The sequence below is a fragment of the Pleurodeles waltl genome, chromosome 8 (assembly GCF_031143425.1).
Source record: "Pleurodeles waltl isolate 20211129_DDA chromosome 8, aPleWal1.hap1.20221129, whole genome shotgun sequence".
Lineage (NCBI taxonomy): Eukaryota > Metazoa > Chordata > Amphibia > Caudata > Salamandridae > Pleurodeles > Pleurodeles waltl.
The window spans coordinates 744,954,934-744,980,915 of NC_090447.1; the positions used below are offsets into that span (position 1 = coordinate 744,954,934).

Consider the following 25,982-nt stretch of genomic DNA (forward strand, 5'->3'; position numbering starts at 1 on the left):
CGGCCGCAAACCATACTGCAATTATGGCCCCCGAGAAAAAGTTTGTGAGTACCCATGCCTTAGAGAAAGCTCAAATCCATTCAATCCCCATACCTTGCAAAACACTTCTACAGCATGTATTTATAAATTTCAAAACTGTCCAATTTGCACACATGGGTCATGTTTTTTTGCTACCTAATTCACTAATACAGGCACTTTTATTTTGTAGCTTGGATGTATTTTATGTCCGAGTCTGACCATGCAAAAAACAAACAGGTGTGCCCATGTCCCTTCACACCTCCATTTTAATAATGCAAAAGGTATCATCTCATCAGAGGACACCACCTTGAAGTGGTCGAGGGGCTTGTGTGTCTCAGTCACCTAGAGAGCTGTGCTGGCGGTGGTTATGTCTCCTGGCAGGGTCAACCATGCAATGACTATGCAGTGTATGTGGCGAGTGGCTGGGGTGGCGATGTATGGCACATGCGAGTGTATAAATGTTGGAGTACAAATGCAGGAGTGAGTGGGAATGTAATATTTGAAGGGGGGGGGTGTAAAAGCCGCTATACGTAATGGAATCATAAATGTCTAGTTTTAAGAAAATATGTTAATGGTGATTTTTTTGTGGCTTTTTAATGTGTGGTTTTAGGAAAAAGAAGGAATGTAATGTATAGATTTAACAATTGTATAAAGATGTACAACTCTCTGAAATAAATTGTGGATTACATTAAAATTAAAATATGATAAAAATAAATAAATTAATATAAATGAAAATGTATTAAGAGCATTGCTTCTGGTCAGACCAGTTTTTAGATGTTTTCTAGCAACATGTGGAGAAATTCAGGTTGAGTGGGATTTTGTATGTTGATTTATTGTTTATTCCCCCTTATCCCAGACCTTAAATTATATATAGATATAATTTAAGGTCTTGCTAGGAGAAAACTACAAACGATCGGTTTTAAGGTAAGTAATTAGCCTTTGTATATTTATTTACTTATTTGCAGTTTTTATATTCCATCACCCACAGCCACCAGGGCAGGAGATCATTTTACATAATTAGAGGAAGTCAAATAGCGTACAGAAATATACAATATATTATACTAACATTCGCACATGGAAACAGACTGCTATCGAGGCGCCACAGTATACAAAGTACAGTGTAATATTAACCATACGAGAGCACACAAAGTGCAGTCACATATACTGTACAGGCCACAAGATATCTACGTACATATAAGTTCAGATTTTTTTTATAAGGCCACATGATATTTAAGAATTGTACAGGTTTAGATTTTTCACTGGCTTGATGAAGAATTGCAATACCTGGAGCACATCTTGAGACATGTCATAGGTGATTGTGGTAATGGGAAAACATAATTCGGGCTCAATTTTAACTTAACATAGAAAGGTCTTATTCTTAGAGAAGAAGAGAAGAAAATCCGGACTTCAGGTACACTTCCAGATATAGTTTTCTCAAACATTTGTGCTTTTTTTTAAAGGATGAAGTTTCTGGATGAAAGGTGCTGGGCCGTTTGGGTGAGCAAGAACTAAAGGTGGGCTAGCTAGTATATTATTAAAGAAAGCTGAGCCAGACGCCCGGCTTGGCTAAGATCCAGAATACGAACCGAAACATCCAAATGTTTGTCATGCGAGTCAGGCAAAAATCATGTAAAAATAGAATACTTTTCAAAACTGAAAAAAAAGGATTCCTTTGGCATTCGGAAGGTTAGCAGTTTAGTACACTGCATTACATAATTTCATTGAGGGCAATTTTTTAGAAGTTATAGTTTTCACCTTAGGGCAGTGGCATATGTAGCAAGTGGGTCATGGACCGCAGAGCAAGAAAGGAAATAGTCCCCAGGCCTCTGTTTTAACTGTGAAATTAAAAAATAACCAGGGTTCAGGTGGGCCCCTCAGGACTCTGGGCACTGATACCACAGAACCTGCTGCACCAATAGAAGCTACGCCCCTGCCTTAGGACTTAGTACTGCCCCTTCTGCTGCTCTGACAAATATTTTATTAGTGAACCAAGAAGCATTTCAGTTGTCATATCCCATAAACAAGGCCAACATTGTAATTACAGATGGGGCGGTATTATAGTATAATAAACCACACACAAGAGGTTTTTGTACAGTACACATCCTGAACGAACTGAAACAATTCAAGGTGCTCTCAAATTTGATTATCAATAAAAAGAAGGCACAGTAAAGTAATTGCCTAGGATCCAACTATTTGATCAAGCAGGAAAGCCTGGACTGAACCCATGTTTCCTGGGTACACATTGTTCACTTCAGCCACTGGACAGGCAGCTACTCTCTGAGTGGAGAGGGAATCAATCAACCAGAGTAAAACCTCCCTTGAAACTAGCTGGACCGGAGGAGCGGGCCCAGAGACGAAGTATACCTCCAGAAGGGGGAGTGGAGTAGATTGATCTGTAAGAATGGGGGAGGGGGGGTGGATGTGGACTTCAGATTTTCCGACAATCAGACAGGCATATAATGTAAAAATACATTGTACGACAAGCAGGCTGCATGGAAGGGGCCTATGGTGCAGTGGAAAGAGAGAGTAATGTGGATTGTAGGGGTACTAAGAGAGGAAAAACACAATATTTTGTAAAATTACAAGTATTTTGACAACTTTAAAAACTGAGAGGGAGTGAGTGTGTGTGCATTTGTGTCTGAATGAAAGTAGACATTCCTGGTGTAATCTGGCAGACATCTCCTCATTCCCGACTGAAAGCATCTGTACTCAACTATTTATCAGAAAAATAATTTATTAGAAGGGGGATGGGGGGGGGGGGGGGCGGGGGAGTACCACCCCACATACACCCTCCACCACCACCACCCCTCACAGCTACACCCCTGACGTGGGGGTGAGGAACCAGAGCCCTGAATTAAAACAAATACACAATTTTTATGACACCACAAAACAAGACTGGATCATAAGCATCAGAGCCACATGGAGTAAAGGTTGTTGTTTTAATCTCCTTCTCTCTCCCGTTTAAAAACAATGGACAATGCTTTGTGTTTCTTTGTGAGCATCTACATTATCACACTGTGTTAAATTTAATGGAAGGCAGAACATTCTATTATTTGTTATGTTGCTAACACCCGGTTTCTCCTAACTTAACAAAAATTCTGACTTCAGGACAAGTCAAAACCTCAGTTATGGTAATAGGTACATATTATCAACACAAAGGTTTCTGAGATACGAGAGAGTACAGGTCTTCAAGGAGACAACGGTACACTACGGCACACAAATTTCAGTTCAGGTGGAATGATCTGTTTTTCACATGTTTGATCACCAGCTATCTGATGGGTTGGTCCAGAAGAGGCTTTAGAATGCTGTGAAGTGTCGATCATAGACTGTTTAAAATCAGTACAGTAGCTAGGTATTGCTGTCTGAGCACCAAGAGTTTCGAACCGCCCCCCTGGGGTAATCGAAGATGAACGTGACTTTGAGCAAAGCGCTGCTGGCCAGCACGTCATCTGTTGCACAGGATGGGAAGAGAGCAGCCGGGAGCTTGCAGAACGAGGAACGAACAAGGGCCCTGGGAAGAAACCACATGAAGACTAGGCTTACTTTTATGAGCTGACCCACAACCGTGCTTCTGGTCTGAGCCTGGGTCAAGCTTTCAATGACTTTCCCTCCTCTAGCAAAATCAGAGATAACTATCAATCACTCCAATAATGCTTTATTCGATTACTTAAGAACAATCATAAAATCTTTACCTACAATATTACTAACAGTTAAAAGACTAAAATTCATTTACGGGGGCGTGTCCAAGATGGCGGGGCGCTAGGACAGATCCTTCAGCGCTCCGCCGCCTCAACCCACATAAGTGCCGCGCGGCCTGCCTGGGGGGAGCCTGGAGGCTCCCCCCGAGCTGTGAGGTACCCTCTGAGCACTCTCCATTCGGCGGCGACCCGGACCGGGTTTCGGCAGCTCCCGCGGGAGAGCAGAGCTCGGCCTTGGAGCTGGGGCGTGGTCGCGGCCCGGCCAGGGAGGCGGTCTGGGCAGCGGGACGTGCTCTCCTCCGGCGGCCCTTGGAGTTTGGCGCCGGGGGAGCAGGAGGGCCCCGGGGCTCTCCTTGGGCCCCTGAACAGGCGCTGGCCCTCGGCTGCCTGGGCGCCCTGGAGGAGTGGGGGGCCCCGGCCTGTGCCTTTGGCTCGGGGGGCCCGGGCCGGTGCTCCTTGCTGCGGACTGGCTGATTGGGGCCTGGTGGAGCGCGGGATCATGACAGAGGCTGAGGGCCCGGTGGCAGGCCTACATTGCTGCTTGCGGCCGATTGACTCCTGAACAAGTTTGTGAGCGGTGGCTCCTGTCAGCTGGACCAGGTGCGGTCCCTAATTGGGAGGCAGTGGCGGAGCGGCATTGGACGGAGACTCTGGTGGCCCTGTGGGACTGAGCTGGCGAGTCTTGATCAGGTCTGTGCGAAATGGCGATGGCAAAATCAAAACATGAGCGCTCAGTGAGGGACATGCTTGCCGGAGTGCGCCTGGCATCGGGGACTGCGCCGGAGAAGGCGTCTGGGACGAGGGCCCCAGAGAGCCGGGCGGAGATGGACTCAGAGGAGAGCTCTCCGGTTACGAAGGGCTTTTTGACCTCCCTGTTTGATTCGCTCCGAGGCGATATTCAAGAGCTACGCAGGGACATCTCACAGGAGGTGAGGGAGCTGCGAGGAGAGGTTTCCTCCTTGGGTGAACGTGTATCGCAGCTAGAAGATAATGAGATCCCTCGTGGCGAAGAGGTGGCGGGACTGCAGCAAGAGTTAGTCCGCCTCCGTGAGCAGCAGGATCTCCTCCAGATGGTGGTTGAGGACTTGGAAAACCGCTCGAGGCAACAAAATATTCGTAATAGAGGGGCCCCGGTCGGCGTGGAAAAGGAGGACATCGGAGCCTACGTGGTGGACTTGTTCCGCTCCTTGCTGGGCCCGGAGGAGACGCAGGAGGTCGTCCTGGATCGGGTCCATCGGGTTGGGCGTGCTGGGGGCCCCGGAGGCCGCCCCCCGGACATCCTAGCTTGCCTCCATAACTTTGTTCTTAAAGAAAAGATTCTACAGTGGGCCCGCAATCTTCAGCACGTAGCCTTTCGAGGGCATGATCTACAGTTATTTCACAATCTATCTGCGCAGACCCTGCAGAGGCGGAGAGAATTCAAACCGATCACGGATCATTTGAGAGCGCACAACGTGTCATACTCCTGGGGCCATCCGTTCCGCTTGGTGTTCCAATGGGAGGAGCAGCTTCGGCAGGTGAGGTCCGTCCCGGAGGCTAGCCGTGTCCTGGGCCTGGAGGATATAGGCCGAGAGGCCTGTGAGGGGGCGGCTCTTCCGTCGGGGGGGTCTCCTTCGTTGGCGGAGAAAAGAGAAGAGAATGAAGGTGCAGCGCCCACCGGCCTCGGAGCGGAGATTGGAGAGAGAAACCGCTTTGAACAATGTGGCCGCCGGGACTTCGGCCTAGGAGGAGGCTCGGGCGTGTCTGGGTTTGCTTTGGCCCGCGCTGCTAACAACTTGCTGACTGTCGAAGAGGGTCGGGCGGCGGGGGCGATGGACCTGGTTACTTGGCATGGGTGGATATACTGCCCCGTGGAGACTTTACCTCGAGGAGTTCGATGATCGAGGACGGTTGTCTTGTAGGCACCTGTTGTGCTTGTTAGTTATTTGTTGCTGGGTTTCCCTGCAATACTGGCTCTCTGTAGTGACACTCTTGGACCTGGGGGTTTTAAGTGGGCTAGAGTTCTTTGTGAGGGTTGTCCCCTGGTGTGATTCTGCTTCTTTGCTTGATCCCCTCCGCATAGGTTATGACCATTAAATGTATAAGCTTAAATGTTAGGGGGCTCAATAACCCCACTAAGAGGCTTGCCGTCCTGTCTGCCTTGGAGAGATCCGGGAGTCATATAGGTCTCCTCCAGGAGACGCATCTTATCCATAAGGACACCTATCGTATGCGATCTAAGTGGTTCCCCAGGCAGTTCTGGTCTTCTCTACCATCAAAGCATGCAGGGGTGGTGATACTTCTCACTCTCTCCTTCCCTGGGGAAGTGGTATCACAATTGCATGATTTCCCGTGGAGGCTTTTAGCCATGAGGCTTAGATTGGGCAGTTTTTCTTTTACGATCGCTTCCCTATATGCACCTAACTCCCAACAAGAAACCTTCCTAAGACAGGCTTCGACTCCGCTGCTCCAATCCCCGGATGGAGCCGTATTGCCGGGGGGGCAACTTTAACCTGGTGATGGATGGGGATCTGGACCGATCAGGCCAACGGTATGGGCAGACGGGGTCTTTGTCGGATGCTGGTCAGCAGTGGCTGAGTGAGTGTGGCCTGGTGGATGTGTGGAGGAGTGCGCACCCCTCGTTGAGGGACTAGTCCTTCTATTCAGCGGCAACCAAAACATATGCTAGGTTGGACCTTTTTCTGGCCACTCGGGAGCTTCTCCCCCGGGTTAGAAACTCTGCGATTGAGCCACGGGCCCTGTCGGATCATGCCCCAGTTTCAGTTGAGATTCACATGGACATGGTGAGGGTGGATACACCGGGGTGGCGATTCAGGGACTCGATGCTACAGAACAATTCAACAGTACAGGCGATCCGAAGGGCAATTATCGAATACCTTAGGTTTAACGATGATGGGGCCATGAGTATTGCAACATTGAGGGAGGCACTGAAGGCTGTCCTGAGGGGTAAGGTGATGTCTCTTTCTTCTAGGGACAATAGGGCAAGGAGACAACTTAGGGAGGAGCTAGAGCAGTGAGTGAGGGTACTGGAGCGTTCACATAAACATACTGGTGCTCCTAGAATATGGCGAGAGCTCGAGAAATTGAGGAAGCAGCTGAGGAGGCTGGACTGGGACAGGGCAGAATATGTGGTAATCCGCCTTAAACAAAAGTATTATTTAGGAAGTAACAAGTGCAGGAGGCTGCTGGCGCATAGGTTGAGAGCGCAGCGGGCAGCGTCACTGATAAAAATGGTCCGCTCCCTCTCGGGAGCAGAAGCTCATACGAGCGACCAAATAGCAGAGGGCTTTGTGGAATTTTATGAAGGCCTATGTAGGGCTGAGGAGCCTGGCGTCTCAACACCAGAATCCTTTTTACAGGATATAGCTATTACTTCCTTGACAGTAAAAGAGGCAAACTCGTTAGACCAACCTATAAGGGCAGAGGAGGTTATATCTGCTATTGCTAGACTGCAGACTGGGAAGTCACCTGGCCCTGACGGTTTTTCTGCGCTTTTTTATAAAACCTTCTGTGTGGAACTTGCACCCGTCCTAGTGTGACTCTTTAATTCCTTTCGTCAAACGGGCACCCTCACGCCTAGCATGTTGGATGCCACTATCGTGGTTATCCCGAAACCGGGGAAGGACCCTGAGGAGTGCGCCTCCTACAGGCCGATTTCCCTCCTGAATATCGATGCCAAACTATTTACTGGTATCTTGGCACACCGCCTCAATTATTATATGCCGGGCCTGGTGGATCCTGATCAGGCGGGGTTTATACCGCACAGGCAGTGTAGCGATAATACCAAGAGATTGCTCCATCTATTGGATAAAACGGAGCGCTCTCGTAGGGAAGCGCTCTTTCTGTCTATTGATGCCGAATAGGCGTTCGACAGGGTTTTCTGGCCGTACCTGTTTAAGGTGCTTGAGCACTTCGGACTGGGTCCGGGCTTTATGGCATGGATTCGCTGCATTTATCAGGCACCTCGAGCGGCGGTGCGGGTCAATGGGACGCTCTCTTTGCCCTTTGCGGTCCAGAGGGGGACTAGGCAGGGCTGTCCGCTCTCGCCCCTCCTGTTCGCACTTTGCATGAAGCCTATGGCACAGAGGCTCCGGGATAACCCTCAGATTATGGGGGTGAGGTTTGGAGGGGACGAGCATCTAATATCGTTATAAGCGGATGACGTCATCCTTACCTTGGTGGAGCCTATGACCTCACTGCCGGCACTAATGGATGTCCAAGAGGAATTTGGTCGGGTCTCGGGGTTCCGAATTAATATGCTAAAATCGCAGGCTATGGGCAAGTTTATCAGTTCTGAGCATGAACGGGACCCGAGGGCCCGATTCCATTTCATGTGGTCTCCCTCGGGGCTTCCATACCTGGGCGTGGAGTTGGGTTCCACTGTTGCCCGTACGGCGTCGTTGAATTACGCGAAATTGACCCGGGAGGTGCAGCGCAACCTAGAGACATGGGGGAGGCTTAAATTGTCCTGGCTGGGCAGAGTGTCAGCAGTTAAGATGACCATCTTACCGCGTATATTGTATTTGTTTCAAGCGCTTCCTCGGGAGCCTCCGTCACGAACGTTAGCGACTCTCCAATCGGCGGTTCTAAGATTCATATGGGAGGGGAAGGCGGCGCGACTACCTCGACAGGTACTGTATCGTCCTAAGCGGCAGGGTGGGTTGGCGGTCCCTTGCCTCCTTCGGTACTTTCAAGCTTCACAATTGCGTTTCCTCTTGGAATGGAGCCGTCCGTCTTCCGAGAAGCATTGGTGTTTCATGGATCAGGCGGTGGCCGGCTCTCACATATGGAAGGAACCCTGGCTTAGGCGGCGTCAGAGCACGGGGGCTGTACATATCCCCGGTCACGGAGGTTTCGATGAGGGTGTGGGACCGGGTCGCTGGCAGAGGGGGCTTGACAACCTTTCCGTCCACAATGACCCCCCTGGGGGTGAATCCTGATTTTGGTCCGGGACTACAGCCGGAAGCATTACGTTGATGGTATGAGGGAGGTTGTAAAAGGGTGGGATACTTATTCGACGAGCAGGGGGTTATCCCCTTTGACCAGCTTAGAGAGACATATGGTCTGACCGAGGCGAATAGGATGATGTACTATCAAATTCGACATTGGGCCCTGCAACCAGCCAATAGAGCATTAATTGACAGGCCGTTAACACCGTTTGAAAAATGGATTCTCACGAAAAAGGGTGATAATCGAATGTTTTCTGAACTCTATGCCCTCTTGCGGGGGAGGTCCCCCTGCCCAAGACTAAGGGTCAACTGAGATGGGAGAAGGAGCTGGGGAGAGAGTTATCGGAGAATGAGTGGGAGAGTGTTTTTTATAGAGCGCACCACACAGCTTATAACGCAGCAGGACCAGAGACAGCTTATAAAGTGGCCACCTCCTGGTATTACACCCCAACAAGGATTCATGCCTGGGATCACACTAAATCCAGTCTTTGTTGGAGGGGGTGTGGGGGGGGGGGAGGTTCGCTTGTACATTTACTATGGCACTGCCCCAAGCTACACCGGTATTGGAAATATATATTGGACACTGTTGACATGGCTTTTGACAATCAGATTCCCCAATTCCCTGCATACATTTTGCTGGGCCTTCCCAACCCTATCACTTTTCCTTTGAGGTCACTGAGGGGACGACAGATGGCTTTAGCTTTAAATGCCGCAATACAATTTTTGCTCTCCGTGTGGGGGTCTGAGCAGATCCCTACAACGACTTCATGGTTACATAAGCTCTGGTTTATCCTCGCTATGGAAAAGCTTACCCTGGCCTCGCTGCATCGGAGTGGGGACTTTAAAGAACTCTGGCAACCATACTTGCGTATTCCATCTGGGGAGTTTTCTGAATTGACATGCCCATCCTATTTGAGTGTTCTGAATTTGACTTGAGTATAGAGAGCGAACCTTAAAGGGGAGGTCCACACATGACCAGGATTATATTGTAAAGGAGCCTGAGATTGTCTGATTTTTGCACTAATAGCCAGTCGTGGGGAAATACAGTTGTATTTTGTATTAAAATCTCTTTTTTTTTTTTTTTTATTGTTTCGCACAAAGTAAGCTAACTATGAGCCTGTTGGCACACTGAGATGTGGGTTGCATGCGATGTTTTATAATTTGAAAATAATAAAGATTTGATCTATAAAATTCATTTACGTAGCAAAACAATAAAAAGGGAAGTATCAGACAGTGAATGAGTTTTGTTTGCGTACAGCTGACTTACAGAAATTCCCAACATAAAAACAAATCAAATGGTTTGAGAGCATATAAGGGAAATAACAGGCTTATATCGGCGAAAGCAATATACCTTAAGAATTAATTTTAAAAGCTTTTTGGTTTCGAATTCATAATATTTACGAAAGAAAGCAAAGTGATCTAGTGTTTGTATGGAGACCTCATCACATGGGCAAACTAAAATGGATGATTTTTCATATTGGCCCAAGGGTAAACAGACCATAGATCTAATAGTACCCAGCCACAATTTGGTTAAGACAGCTCTTTTCTGAAGAGTCAAGACACAAGTCAAATATGGTCCAAGGCAGGGATGATGTTTGTACAATTACATAATCACACAGTGAAGATTTCCTGAGTTCCTCTTCCTCTCTAGATACCTTTGGCTTGTGAAGAGCTTTTTAACTTTCTGAATATCTGATTTGGTCAAAGTACGAAGCAAAGTAAACATTTCAATCTTTCCTATGGCTTTGGAAGAAGATTATACATAATTTAGGCAGTGGACTGAAATATCCTTATCACACTTCAAGCAGCCTAAAATAATCTCCCAATTGAGAGCTGCATGCTTGTTAATCCAAACAGAGACTCAAAGCAATAATGATGCAACCCTTATGAATCAGACAAATAGTCAAAGCCCAATTCCATACGAAAGAAAAAGCGAGGTGTCCATGGAGGGAGGCCGTACATACACCAGCAAAATTGATTCTCCATTACCTGTACCTTGGTAGCATCCTTAAGTCACGTATTAGTTGAATAGTTGATCCCGGTGTTAAAAGAAGGTCTCTTTGGCCTTGAAGCTATATTTTTTTTAGCTTGATTTGCAGAATTAGAAGATTACTTTTAGAACTGTTTTTGTGCTATAAGAGACTAAAGAAACATGCTGTACAACTCAAACTGTTCGAAAATGTTATATGAGGTGATGCAAAATAGTGAACAATAATGTATTATTCCTGTTTAAGCTATCAGAATGAGACATTCAACAGTAAATACATACAATAGATGAGAACAACACATTTTATGGATACTTTATCAGAGCCTGGAATAGTAGAACGATGGAGGATTTTCCACTACTGATCTAGGGAGTGAAGGGTTAATTTTCTCCCCAATATATACAATGCATCTGTACGGTCATTAAACAAAAAATGAGGCCTGATCAAGTACATTCTTCAAAAACTATACTAATTATTCAACCACTCAGCATATTTCAGGAATAATTAGCAAGAAGCATATAGTAGAACCATGAATTATCTTTCATTAGGATGGGGACTATCCACACATTTCTTATTTTAGGTTAAAATGCAAACCTCTCCTGCCGGTTTGACTAAGTAATAGAGACATTAGTCTGGACTTCCACAGGCTGCAAAACAAAGGACAAGTATTAATAGTAACTGTACAACTTGGTCCACAGGCTCTTCTCATCCCTCAATCACTTATGCACTTTGAATAGTTCACAGCTATGAGGTTTAGAAGATTACGCAACTCTAAGGGAAAGTGCTGTGACTGGCGACACATTGCCAATGTTACCCTCCAGTGTTCGTAACTTGGTCTACTCAAACTGAATCAGAACACATAGGATAAAGTTACTGGGAACTAGCAGCACAGAATTCTCTAAGGCCCACTGGACTGAGTCACTGTAGAGCATCACATTACAGGCACTAAGGCCATTGCACACCCCAGAATGAAACAAGGATGTGTCAGCTCCAAGCTCATACAGGGGTAGCCAATAATAAGCCATGTAAAACAAACTGTTTTTGGCTTGATTCTAATTGTAGGTCAAAGCCTACCCCACAGCGCAGCTGACTAGTTTGAAAATACATCTTGAGGACATTTTGAAGGCTTCCCTGGGAATGTATTCCACCCATTGCTTACCACTGGCTTTGTGGTTTGTAACTTCATTTGCTTGCTTTCAGTTTGTTGGCTTTATTTGTTTTAGGCTGTCCAGCACGTCTTTGGACCTCCAGTGGTATAAGAGACCATCTACCATCGCTCTTTGTAGTCTTCCATGAGTGCTTGAGTTCTGTAAACAGGCCCTTAAATTATGTTCTTAAGTTGTCACATTTGATTTGGATTTAAAGACAGAGGTCAAATGTCAGGTTCTGTCTTCCTATGGAGCTTGGTGTTTACTTTTCTTTTGCTGGCTTCAAAGTGAGAGGATCTATGTGACAATCTTGCTTGATACTGGGGTTTGGAAAGGAAATGTTTTTTTCTAGCAGAGAACAACATTTAAATGTATGTAAATGAGCTGTGCAAAATGTCATCATAAATCAGATTTAGGAAAGCACAATAAAGAAATGTATGCCACTCCACTCTATGCCACTCTACGACACTCCCCTCTATGAAACTCTACTACACTCCATTCTTTGCCACTCCAACTAGGCTACTCAAATGCACAACACTCTAAGACACTTCACTCTGACAGTCTCCGCCACTCTACACCACTCTATGACACCTCACTACACTCTATGCCACACCTCTCCTCTCTACAACACTTTATTCCACTCTGTGCTACGCCACTCTATGACACTCCACGCTCATCCACTCTATGACACTCTCCTCTACAACACTCTACTCCATTCTATGCCACTCCTCGCCACTTCACTCCAGATCACTTTAAGCTACTCCACTCTACAGTAGTCTATACTACTCCACTCAGACACTCTGCGCTACTCCACTCTATGCCACTCCTCGCTGCACCACTTTACTCCACTCTAAGACACTCCACTGTATGACTATCAATGCCACTCTACGATACTCTACTCTGTGGCATTTTAGTACTCTGCACTAATCCACTCTACAATGCTACACCAGTCTATGCAACTCTATGCCACTTTACTCCACTCTACGATACTCTTCACCACTCCATTCTATGCCTCTCCACTCTGCGACACTTTACTCCACTCTATGACACTCTACGTCCCTTCGCTCTATGCAGTCTCCTCCAAGAACACTCTCCTGCACAACAATCCACTGCACAACTCCACAACACTGAACTGCTCTTAACACTCTATGCCACTCCACATTATTACACTCCATTATCTGTTATTCCACTCCATTCCACTTTACTGCACTCCACACCACTTGACTCTACTCCACCGTACGCCAGTCCACTCTATGCTACAGTACTCCAGACCAGTCTACTCCAATCTACACAACTCTGACACTCCACTCCACTCTATGACACTCTACTATAAGTACCACCACGCCACTGGTGCAGCAGAGAATTTCCTGTTACCCCCTGAGGTCATAAACATGACATATATGTGCTCAGCATATATACCAAACTGTGTGGTCTAAACCCTGACTAATGTAAATTGATGCATTTAGATCCAGTAATACAGTGTATTCACTGTAGTGGTGAAAGAATGACAAGTATTGTGTGCTTTAACCTCACTAAGAGAAATGTAATCATGGAGTGTTATATCTAATCATCCTCAGTTAATTTGAATGCAGTTGCGTTTGAAACAATAACAGTTTATGTAATAGGTGCACTAATGCTGAAGATTTACGTTTCTAAATATGTTTCTCAATCATAGTTGAATACATGTGTTAATTTAATTTTGTTTATTAACTGTAACATGCTGTTTAAAATGGGAAAGTGTAACCAACCTTTATATTAATATAGAAATAAACATGGGTACAGTGTAACAAGGAATTAAATGTGCCTTTACCTAATGTTGGCCTTACTAGGCCTGAAATGTCCGTAACATGAGAAACTGTTTTCCATTTTCTTATTTCATTGCAGGTATTTTTCGATGAAATGTTAGTTTGAATAGTTTGGAAATAGATGTACTTTTGCCTTACACATAGAAAGCCTGAGAAGACAACTTTGGAGAAGGTACATGGAGAGATCGAGAGAGAAATGACTGTTCCCATTCATACACGTTGCAAATGATGTTAAGGAGACCAAGAACAGCAATGCTCCCAAGCTTGTCGTAGAACCTAAACCTGCTGTAAAACGTTTTACCTTGCGATGGAGAAGAATGAAACATGTGATGGCCTTATCGATGAGTGTTGCCCAGTGGATTAATTGCAGAATTAACTATGACTCTCACTGATTGATTTTAAGGCAGATTTCTTGGTCTTTGAGAGGTACAGACCTCTGACATTCCCCTTTGCCCCATGCCTTGCTGAGTGTGGCTTAGGCTTACACATTAGCCCTTAAGATGACTCGTGACTGAGCTTCTGAAATGCTGACACCTTCCCTTTCCCATATGCCTTTCTTTCAAGTTTCTTTTTTCATTTTTCCAAATTCTTTTTGTCCTATTTCTGCTCTTCATTTTCGCCCACTTGCTCTTTGGTTAGATGCCATTTTTGATAAGCTTTGGTTCCAGATAACTTGCCCTAATTGTCCTTAGTTAACTTAGCTAGATTCTGTCACTTGCACTAATGTTTAAGGGAAATGGCCAGTGTGTATATTCAGAACACCTGATTCTGCTGTTAATATTCTGTATTGTGGATCTGGCTAGCCTATGGTAATAGTGTATCTTTGCAGTATTATCTTGAGATTTGTTTACATGAACCGGAGTGTTAATTTGCAATAAAACCCTTTAATTTTATTTCTGATTTGGGTTTTTATTGTGTGGCTGAATTGGTTCCCTGTAAATTAAATGTTGATTGATATTTAGTCTATCTACTTGATCATCAACCTCTTGTATTAGAGCATACAAAGTCTCCCAGCACCACTCTACTCCACTTTACGCTACACCACACCACTCTACTCCACAACATTCAATGTCACTCCACTCAATGCCATTCCCTGCCACTTTACTCTATGACAATTTACTCTACCCCACGAAACTCCAATCCACTTTAAGCCAATCCACGACTGTCCACTCCACTCCCTCCCCCCCCCCCCCCCCATGGCACTCCACTCTATGACATGCCACTCTTCCCCATTCTAGTCTACAAAACTGTATGCCACTTCACTCTGCTCAACTCCCCCCTACAACACTCTTCTGCATTCCAGTCTACTACACTCTAGAACACTCCTCTGCGCCACTCCTCTATATGACCCTCTAGTCCACTCTATGCGCACCTCTCTACAACACTCTACTTCACTCCACTCCGCTACACTCCCTTCTCCTCTAAACCACTACCTTTAAGCTCTTGCCATTGGGTTTGCCAATGCTTGTTATTTCTAGTTTTGTTCTCTCTGCAAGAGTTTAACCGCTTTGGTCAATGAATGAAAACTGGTTTGACAGCAATGTTTTTACTGATGGCAATTCTTGACACAAAGCAAATGTTTTACTCGGGTAGGTTTGTAGAAATAAAAACTGCTTTCATTATTTAAAGCGTGCACATTGCAAATCTGGATTCGAGCACTGGACGTTTTCACAATCGGAGTGCTAGCAACTAAGCTGCAGATAAACAGTTGTGCTCATTCTCTGATAATGAAAATAAAGGTTTCCATTCGCTAAGAGTTCCACCTCCACCACCGCATGCTAAACCTTCAGTTTTAAGAATACTAATCACTGCACTCATACGCCAAACAGTTTTGGAGATCTGATAAGAATGGGAAACCGGTGCTGCAAGTGAATTTGAAATCAGGTATTAAAAGAAACCATTCAGGTTATGCAGTGCATTTCCTATTTGTGGGTCCCAAGTCTTTTGCAAATCCTCTTACAATGATTTAATGTATGGCCTACTTTTGTGGCTGCCTTCAAAGGTAAACAGTGGCAATGAATATGTTTGCGGGCAATGAAAATAAGTAACAAGTATTGGCAGAACTATTTGGTCTTGCCTTTGAGACCTATTGGTTTTCTCAATGAGTTAGCTGTGCTGTACATCCTCCCACATGCTGTGCAGCAAAGAAGAAAAATGCCTCTGGTAAGGCTAGCTGCATGATTTTCTAGGTGCACATTACATGCATGCACATGCCTACAAAATGATGTGGTGAGCTGGATCGGCAAAATAAAATTCAAAAATGTGTGAAAGTATTTCTTTGAAGAGCAGGTGGGGGGACCAACAAGGAGGGCACGGGTGGGGCAACAGAGAGGGTGTGGGTAAGAAAAGCAATGCCGGGGGTGGGGAGGAGAAGCAACAGGTGACAGAGGTGTGCGCAGTGGGGGAAGCAACACGGAGGCCGGGGAGATGCAAGCAACATGGGGAGTGTGGAGGAGAAACAACAGGCAACAGAAGAGGCATTGTGGTGGAAGCAATATGGAGGGTGGGGGCATAAGCAAGATGGAGAAGGGGAGAGGGGAGAGGGGAGGAGAAGCAATGGGAGACAGAGGAGGGCGGGGGTGGGAAAAGCAACATGAAGGATGGCGGGGGTGGAGCGCAGGGGAGGACAAGCATTGGGCCAGATAGCAATGAGGAGCTAGGTAGGAGAGAAGCACATGAGTAAGGAAGCAAAATATGGAAGGGGTGTGAAGAAGCTTATAAGCAACAGGGAGCAATATAGATTGCCTAGTGAGAAAGGTACATAGAGGGAGACAGCTGGAAAAGACATTCACTCCAGTGGAGTGCTTATCCAAAAAGAAAAAAGTCGTGCTTAAAAAGCAAGCAGTGGAAGCACAGAAGCCAGTCAATCAAAAGAGATGGTAATGTGTTTATGTTCCATGGGAGGGAGAAATATAAGTTTGAAAAGCTGGGACCCAAATAAGAAGTTGGCATATTAGAGTGAAAGGGAAGTCAACTAATGCTAAGCAATGGCTGGGTTCCAACTCCCTGTATGGTTAACCCATAATATGTCTTTTGCAACCAGTCTGGTTGCTCAACTTAAAAATGTTCCTTCATATGCTTTTTTTTTCAGAATGTGGGTTACAGTAAAAGTAGACAATACTAACGCAGTGGACCAAAAACAAAATCAAGCCTTCAAGATAATAAAAAAGTAATTGTATTTTTTGTTTGTTTAATTTCCACTCATGACTGTGACATGTGTTGTATGTAACCCAACACCCTCAGACAGTTATGTCTTTCGGCAACAGAACTTCACATTCTGGGATATAGGGCCTTAAAAATCTTAGCATGCCAAATGCTGCTGACCACATATTTTGGACTGGTTGAACGACATGGGAAGTATGGGAGTTAGGCAAATATGTCTGTGTGGCTGCAACTGTGTATTACCTGTGTGCATAATTGACAGCACAAACAGGCTGTTTTAGATGTGGTCTTTACCATAAATAGCACCCTCTCCATTTAAACAAACCACTCAAAACCATTAGTTAGTTTGAAAAGGGACCTCCAGAATGTCAGGCTTGAGTAGTTTATCCAGTCCCATTTCATTTTGCAGTTTGTTACCTCTCTGTCATCACAAAAGGGCTAGGTACAAACAGGGACATCACACACAAGGTACTGCCTATCTATAAATGCTCATTGTTAGAGGACGGTTCTGACCATCAAGTCTGCCCTGATTTTTCGCTTTTTGACCACCTGGTTAATTGCAGATGTAGGCGTGTTCATTCCACATTACTGTCAAATGTTGCAAGGGGACACCGGGGATTGTTTTGCCATGTGGATTGCTGGATTATATCCTCCCTTAGAGGAGACATGAGAGATTACACAATGTCCTCCCAGAGTGATTCCATCACTTTGTGTATATTTGTAGATTGTTGCATAGTATTGAGTAGTGTGTGTGTGAGTAATAAATGTACTTTTACTTTATCAAAAGAAAAGCACAGACTGGACAATCATTTATTGAGAGTCATGCTTGTGTGCTCGTGACTGGGGATTTCTAGCCCACACCACCTCCCTTGAGTATGCCTTGGACTGCTCTGCACCACTACCCTATGAGTCAATCGCTACAATGGGGTGTTTGGTTCCCAGTGGCGGTCGTGTGCGGACTCATTACTTGTGCAGGCCACACAACTAATCACCCACCTTCCAACACTCATTTACTAAACAAAACCTAGTGTGGATGCATCAGCAATATCCGTTCGGGTACATGCTGGGTCCTTAACGTCTGTACCTCACCTCTTTGTAATTAGTGTAGTGTAAAACAATCTGTCTTGTCTTCCTTAGCCCATGCTTGGGCAGATGGTTTCTGCCAGAGCATCGAGGACTCATTTCTTTTATTCCGCCTTCATTTCCTTTTGCCCTCTTGTGTTTTTCTTACTTCTTTCCCTTGTTTCGACCTAATTCTCCCTAGCCATTTTAACCCTCTCCTGCGCATGATAAATTTGGAACACCTTAGTGTCGTATTTTATCGGGTGTGAAAATTGCTGCATTTAACCCCAGGATGCTCATAATTGACGCTGATGAACTGCTGATACCCATTAACATTTATACAATTCATACATGTGTACTCCTACGAGCAACCTATATCTTGCTAATTTTCACAATATCTATATCCAACCTATATGTAATTTCCAAAATGATACATCTTGTAATGCAGCCAAAACCAAACAAGACAAACCGCTAGAGAGCTTGTTAGGAAAAGCAGACAATTAGCAGTTGTGAGCATTAGAAGAAATGGGCTTTCAGTCCTTACCTGAGAGATAGGCAAACTGCTTCTTCAGCTGATCCTCAATATCCGCCGCACACAGGGGAAAGGCGTCCTGCTGCATGATTTCATCTGAAAATTAAATCAATAAAAGTCTGTCATAAAAACGTTTTCGGTAGAATGAAAAATAATCTCGAATTAAGGCTCAGAAAAATGACAATGTATTAATAATAACTAAATGACTAACACAGTACCACCACAAACTCAGCTGTCTTCCATTCTTCGGTGGGCTGTTACTATTACCCAACTCCATCAATGCTCTTTAGACGCCCTTTAGTACACTACAGCTCTGCATTACATCTACCAGGTGAAGAACGTGTGGGACAGATACTCCCAGCTCCACAGCAGTCATTCAGCCCACAGAGCTGCACATTGGCTACAGTTTCAACAACCTAGGGAACCTGAGACAGATTTTTATAGCATGCATCTTTCAGTAAGGACCAGGTATACACATGACAATTGTTAGACACCATTTGTTTTCTGTCTTAGAAAATATCATGCTGACAATAATTAGAGGAGTCAGTTATTACCCACAGCCTCATCAATTCAATGACAGCGAATCAACCCTGAAAAGCTCAAGCGAGGCTCGAGACAGATTGTGGGCCTTGGCTCAGCTCGCGGTCCTCTTGAACTTCGAGCCCAAAACCAGCAGAGTTCATGTGAATTCTGCTTGCCACACTCGCTCTACCCTTATGCACAGAGTTAAAGACAAAGCTTTAACACTTGAAGTAAAAAAAGTGAGACCTGTAAATACCAATTTAGCAGCTGATTTGTACAAAGTGAAATCAGAAAATACAGCTTAACCAAATTTGGGGATCTTAGGCAATGATTTTGTTCCACCAATACTCCTTTTTAGGTCTAAGTCTAACAGACAGCCCAGCTGTACAGCTGCAAAGACATACTGGGTACATGCTTCCCTGGAAATCCATTCCACTATTTGCCTACCCTTGGCTTGGCGTTTTGTAACTCATATTTGCTTGCTTCCTATTTGCTGGTTTTATTTGTTTTCGCTATCCAGTATGTCTTTGTTCCTCACGCAGAGCATAGCCTGTTTACCATCACTCTCACTGGCTTCTTGTATTCCTCTACGAGTGCTCGCTTTCTGGGAACTCCTTTTTGGGAGGCACTCCAGGAGAGTACATGTTTTCAGTTGCCTCCTTTATGGTAGTTCACAGCAAAACATGCTGTATTTTTTTTTTAAAGGTTTCCTGCCTACTAATTTTATGCCTAACTGCTTTTACTTATCTCTGCCAGTATATCAATCTTGCATGCCTGTGAGGAAAATTTTCTGTCTACAAGCTTTTTGTTTTTTACTTTAGCATATAAAACAGGTGAATACATACCAATTAATACCCGAGACAGTTCATCAAAAAGGTGGAGCATACAAGACTGGTATACAAAGCGTGATAAATTCATAAATTTGAAGCATCTCAGTACCATATCTTAAATATGAACTTTTCTAAGTTATCCTTAAGCTACTCTCCCATATCTTCCTAAATTGTGAAAGGGCTCCCACACGTAAGGAATAAAGCTTTTCCCTTTTTTTTTTAACCTGCTGCATCTTGCATAGCCAACTCTCGAAAATCGGAATTTCAGATTGGGGACTAAATATGCTATCAAGAAGTACTGTTTTTGAGATCTGGATAAATTTGGTGAGCTACACACTCCGAATAGTGCGCCCATGGGTTTAGGTATTTATGAAACCCAGAGTTTATCCCCAATCCCCAGGAAGATCTGGCTCCAAAAGCAAAACACAGTGGGGCAAGTAAAGCGTGAATGAAGCCAACCACCTTTGCCTATTCTGCATCTAAAGCATACGTCTGATATAGAAGGAAACATTTTGTGGAGCAGAGATGGTGTATAGTACAAGATCCATTTAGCAAAAAAAGCCATTCTTTTATAATTGGCTCCTCTAATGGCTTTACACACCCACTGATTGTACTGTCTCTATAAAGATAGGTCGAACCTGCAGCCCGTAGCAAGATCAATTTTATCAGGAGTGTCCGGAACCTATTTCGCACTAAGCTGCTGTATCAAAACTTGATAACATTTACCAACTCCCACCATAGCCACAGCAAAATAGGCTTGGCTGAAAGAGGAAGCCATTTAACTACATGGGGATGAAACCTTTTATAGAACATTTTTAAACTGAGCATTTGAAAAAAGTGTATCTGGAATTGCTGGATTGCTCAATTTAATCTGGCTCCAGGACTTCACAGCACCCACCGTAAAGATGTCCCTGAACCGAGATATCCCAATTCTCCCCCAATTTTTAATTGAAGGCCTAATAGGTCGCAATCCTTTAGCAAAACATCGGATGAAACTGCGGAAAGTCAAATTCCTCTTTCAGTTGGGTTTATTTGGTAAGTACAACATAAGGGAATTTATATCTGACTCCTTTCAAGAGTTTTGGAATTTTAAGAAATGGGGAGAGCTTCATTCCTACTTCATTAAGCATTTATTCAAGATAGAACTTTTTTGAACGGCTCTGTGAAGATGCTGCTCTGATGCTCCAGTATAGGATAGAGGCCTGATAATACTTTTTAAAATGAGGTAGCCCTGGTCCTCCATCCTCTGAAGTGGAAGGATCATCATTTTGATCAAAGCAGTGCAACCAATGATAGAAAGATGGTACAGCTGCTATTGACGTAAAAGATTTCTAGCTTTAGAGAACGATGACAACTAATTAAGTCGATACAAATCTGAAAAATTTTGAGATACAAAAATACCTAAATATCTAATGGGGCCTGCAGTTTGGACTTGTAGTCGCATCTCAATTGGAAGTACTAGTTTTGAAGCGTTGAACAATAATGCTTCTGATTTCGCATGATCAATTCTATAGCCCCCTAGATCCGAAAAGGCTTTAATCTTGGCAAAGGCTCTAGCAATATGTAGCTTGTCAGCTTCCAGATATAAGATCAAATCGTCTGCAAAGAGCTTCAGTTTAGGCGCATCCTGGAGGGGGGCTTTAATTGAAGAATCTTTCCGGAGAGCTGCATCCAAAGGCTAAACGAATAGTGCAAAGAGCCTAGGGAACATTGGGCAGCCCTGCCAGGTCCCTCGACCTATTGAGAGTGTTCCTGCCATTTGTGAACGGAGTATAATTTTGGCTTGGGCCATAGCATAGAGATTATCCAACAGCTGAACTACTTTTGAGGGAAAGCCCAGGCACGTCAGGATTGCAAAAAGAAACTTCCATTGGACTAAATTGAATGGTTTTTTGGTGTATCATGATAATGACTGCTTTCGTCTTGTTCTTTGAAAAGACGACAATGGCTTGCACAAGAAAATAAGTGATAGCCATAATAGTTCCTCCAGGTAGGAAGCTGGATTAGTTCACATGGACTTCTCCTTGAGCATGCGGTGTTATTCTTGCCGCCATAATCTTGGCAAAATGCTTAGTCATTATTCAGTAAACTTATGGGCCGGTATGAGCCCAGCTGCTTGGGTGGTTTCAACTTTTGCTTTAATAAAACTATTACTACTCCACGCCACTATGCTCCTCCGCTCTATGAAACTCTACTCCACACCACTCCCCTCTATGACATTCTATTCCACTGTACAACAATCCAGTCCACTATAAGACCCTCCACATATCTTTATACCACTCCACAACAGTCCGGTCTATGCCACACAATGCAACTCCACCTCACTCTAATCCACTCAATGACACTCCACGCTACTTTTACTCCACGACACTCTACCTCACTCTGCAACACTCTACTCTGCGCACTCCACAACACTTTACTCCACTCCTTGCCACTCCATTCTAGGACACTCTACTCCATAATACCCCACTATACTCAACTCCAAGTCACTTCACTCTACAGCTCTACACTATTCCACTCTAGGGCACTCCACTCTACTCTACTCTACTCTACTCTACTCTACTCCTCTATACATCACTGTACACCACTCTACTCCACTCTATGCGTCACCACTCTACTTTATGTCACTCCATTCTGGTTTCCAACACTCTACATCACTGCACGCCATTCCGCTCTACGACACTCTACTCCACAACAGTCCCCCACTCCACAACACTATACACCTGTTCTCTCTAAGACACTTTACTGCAACTATTTCACTCCATGAAACTCTACTCCATGACACTCCAAACTAGTCTATGCCCTTCATTCTATGACACTCTATGCTACTCCACTTTACAACAGTCTAATCCACTCTATGCCCCTTCACTCCATGCTACTCTACTCCACAACACTCTGACACTACTGCACGCAATTCCAGTTTATGACACTCCACTCCCCTGTACAACAGTCCACTGCACCCCACTCTACGACAATCTATGCCAATCCACTCTATGGCACTCTACAGCACTCGATTGTATGCCACTCCACAACACTCCACTCCACTTTATGTCACTCCCTTGTATGACACTCTACTCCAATTCACTGTACAACATTCCACACCTCTCTACTCCACTCTAGACCACTCTGCTCTACGACACACTGCTCTACGACACTCCGCTCTACGACCCTCCGCTCTACGACAATCCACAACAGTACTCCACTCTATACCACTCCCCGCCACTCTGTTCTACGCCACTCTACTTCATGATACTCCACTCTACTCAACTTTAAGCTGCTTCACTCTACACCACTCAACTCTACTCCACTGTGTGCCACTCCACTTTATGCCATTCTATTCTACTCCAATACACTCTACGTCACTCCACTCCACTATCCTCTACACCACTAACTGTTAGCCATGCTCAACAGCAGCCACACTGGTGTACAACATCACTAAAACACACTGACAAAGCCAATAGCTCTCGCGTACATGAGAGATATTGGCTTTTCCAATCCTTTCCTTCACACAGAGTAAGGAACCTATAATGTGACTTAATACTGTCAAGCTGCTTCATGTTAAAGAAATGTGATTTTTTGATTCTGAAGAGACTATCAGATTTAATGTGATCTGTGTTTCATGGTTTACATGGCAAACATTTCTGGGGCTCAGCTTGTGCAAGTGCTCTTAGACCCAAGCCAGACCCTTAACTCGGCTGTCCCTATTAATTTGTTGGCTCACACGCCTCTAACTGTAAGTGTGCTTCCTTAACTATAGCGCCATTATATTGTTGTTGCATAGTTGTGGTTTTATAAATAGATTTCTGGGAGACTGTGTGAAGCCATCTCATCAGGGTGCCCGCTAACTGAAAGAAATGTATATGTGTGCAAGTGGATAATAAGCAATTGTAAAGGCAGCAGTTTATGGCTTTAATTGATGATGTCCTTTGAGGTTCCAATGAGATTAAAATGTATTCTTTTTGAGAGTTAATGTACAGGTTTTATCAGCTGAGCTCGAGTGTGCTCTTTTAATGGAAACTTATAAAAAGCGGTTTCCACTTGGTACAATACTAAATATATATTTACATAACCATTAACTCCGCCTTTTGAGGCAGCCTTATATTGTGCTTCATACAGTTTTTAAATAATGGCTTGTAAATTTGCAGTGTTTTCAGTCACAGTCTGGGACCCAGTAGCGTTATAAATGCATGTCACTCATCCCCAGTGCACCAACCAGGATTCAGTTCTGTGATTGGTTACAAACACACTTATTAGCTGAGCTTTCAAAACATAAAAGAAGGCATTTCCCACTATTTACTTCAATTTAAAATTATTTTTCATGTAGGGAGGTTGCGGCCTATCTTATATGTGTTTACCTGAAGGCCAATAAAATAGCTGTGGAATATATATATTTTTTTTAGCCAAGTCTCTGGCCCCATCCCCAATACACGCAGGATGACAGTTCCCATATTTATTAAATCACTTTTGCCTATGGATGGCCTGCAAAGTACCCTGCACGAGGCTGCCAGTCAGGCCCCCATCTCCAGAGCAGCCCAGCACACATCAGCTCAAGCATTGTGCGTCTTGGACACCGCAGCAGCCCTGACTAAGTTACACGACCAGTCAGGGGGTAAAGACCTCTTAGCCCAATAGGCATTGTGTCTCACGGATCATCCATTATTTGGGTGTTATGTCTGTTGTCCATGATGACCCTCTTCACGGATGCCTTTGGTCTGTATTTCTGGGGATTGCAGCCAGTTATGCTGTTCCCCTGTGAGAAGCTTCCCAGTTCTGCAGCAGTCACTCCCGGGACCAGCATGCCCTGATCCTCTGAAGTTATGGGGCTACAGTAGCCCCTCATGGCCCTAGCACACACTAAGATGGCCCTACTGTCGTTTCGTCGGCTGGCTGATTGTCACATACAGAATGACAATGTGCCCGCCAGGAGAGTTATCACTAGCATTTCATCTGTGCTTACAAATAAAGGGCTGTGTGCGGGCTGTGATTCCCTATACTTTTGTAACAGCATATTGTTGACAACATAAACAATACTATTTCCAAGCCTCCATTGTCAAAACTACACAGGAAATTTCAGCATTTATTTTTATATGCAGGGGCAAGTGTGTTGACTGGGTGGTGGTAATGTAACTGTCTTTTTATGTCTAGTGATGTTGTTAATGCAGGCAAAGGATTCGAGACACCCAGCACTTTTAATGGTGAAAAAGGCATGTGCTCATAACATTTAAATTGTTCATGTCCGTCACAGTAAACAGATCATTGAACCTTTTCTCAGGCCTGTCCAGCTGTTTCTGTAAGCTAGATTTACGAAATCTTTGCCAGGTTTCTCGCTTTAAAAAAGTGGTGCACCTCCTCCTGTTACCGCGTACAGCACAGCATTCCTTCCCCTTTTGTCCGGAGGCCTGTGACACCCAAGCATCAGGAACACTGTTTTGAAATTAGAGATAGAGCTCCTTGTGTGTCACCAATTTTTAGGTAATAATAAAAATGGCAGTTCAACTATGGTGATTAATGTATCTGTTGGAAAGATTCGAGTTTTACCTAGTCCAAGTTTTGACTCTTGAAGTAGTGCAGAGGGATAATGTGACTCTTGCAAAGCACAACTATAAGGTGCAGATCAAAGAACTGTTTTTCTTATTTAGTTAGTTCAGTAGGTTACTGAAGTTGTTACAGAGTTACTTGCCCTTCATAAATTATAATCCTAATATAGCACAGTGGCCTATGAACTGTCATCAAAGAGCTGCATGCAAACTGCAAATCATGGGTTTAGAACATTATTGTGTATTCCCAGTCTTTCATTAGTTTAAGGTTGCTAAGTAGGGTTCCTTTGGATAATAATAAATATTAATTAGTAAATTCCCCCAACCACTATGTTATCCTTTAAAACCAGAGTTTTTATTTCTCCAAACTAGGCATTCTTAACATATAATGCCCACCAGTATGGATGACATGTTACTCCTACACCATGTAGCCTTCATTGTCTTAAGTGACATTTCCTATACATTGACTTACACATTTATGAGTCATTGTCTCCGAATAATGTGTGTGGTGTAGTACACAGTAACCCCTACTCTACATAATTGGGTGGGTAGCACTATAAAAAATAAAAAAAATAAAAAAAAAATGCACCAGAGGATCTGATGATGAGGACTACCATTGGAGGGTGGTAGTTATTTTACCGGCCCTCATTTTTTTTCACTGACATATGAAGGCACCTTCAAATATGTGGGTTCAGAATGCAAGCTGTACAGAAACTGAGTTCGATTAAATAGTC

General features: G+C 44.3%; 1 protein-coding gene across 27 annotated transcripts in view; it reads right to left on the reverse strand.

Annotated features, from left to right (window-relative positions):
* The window catches only part of MCF2L (MCF.2 cell line derived transforming sequence like), an 828,274-nt gene that overhangs the window by 384,174 nt on the left and 418,118 nt on the right, over positions 1 to 25,982 (reverse strand). For all 27 annotated transcript variants that reach the window (XM_069204968.1, XM_069204983.1, XM_069204981.1 and 24 more), the window contains one exon: positions 18,372 to 18,455. In XM_069204968.1, the coding sequence (XP_069061069.1) occupies positions 18,372 to 18,455 (84 nt within the window). The remainder of the gene's footprint in view (positions 1 to 18,371; positions 18,456 to 25,982) is intronic.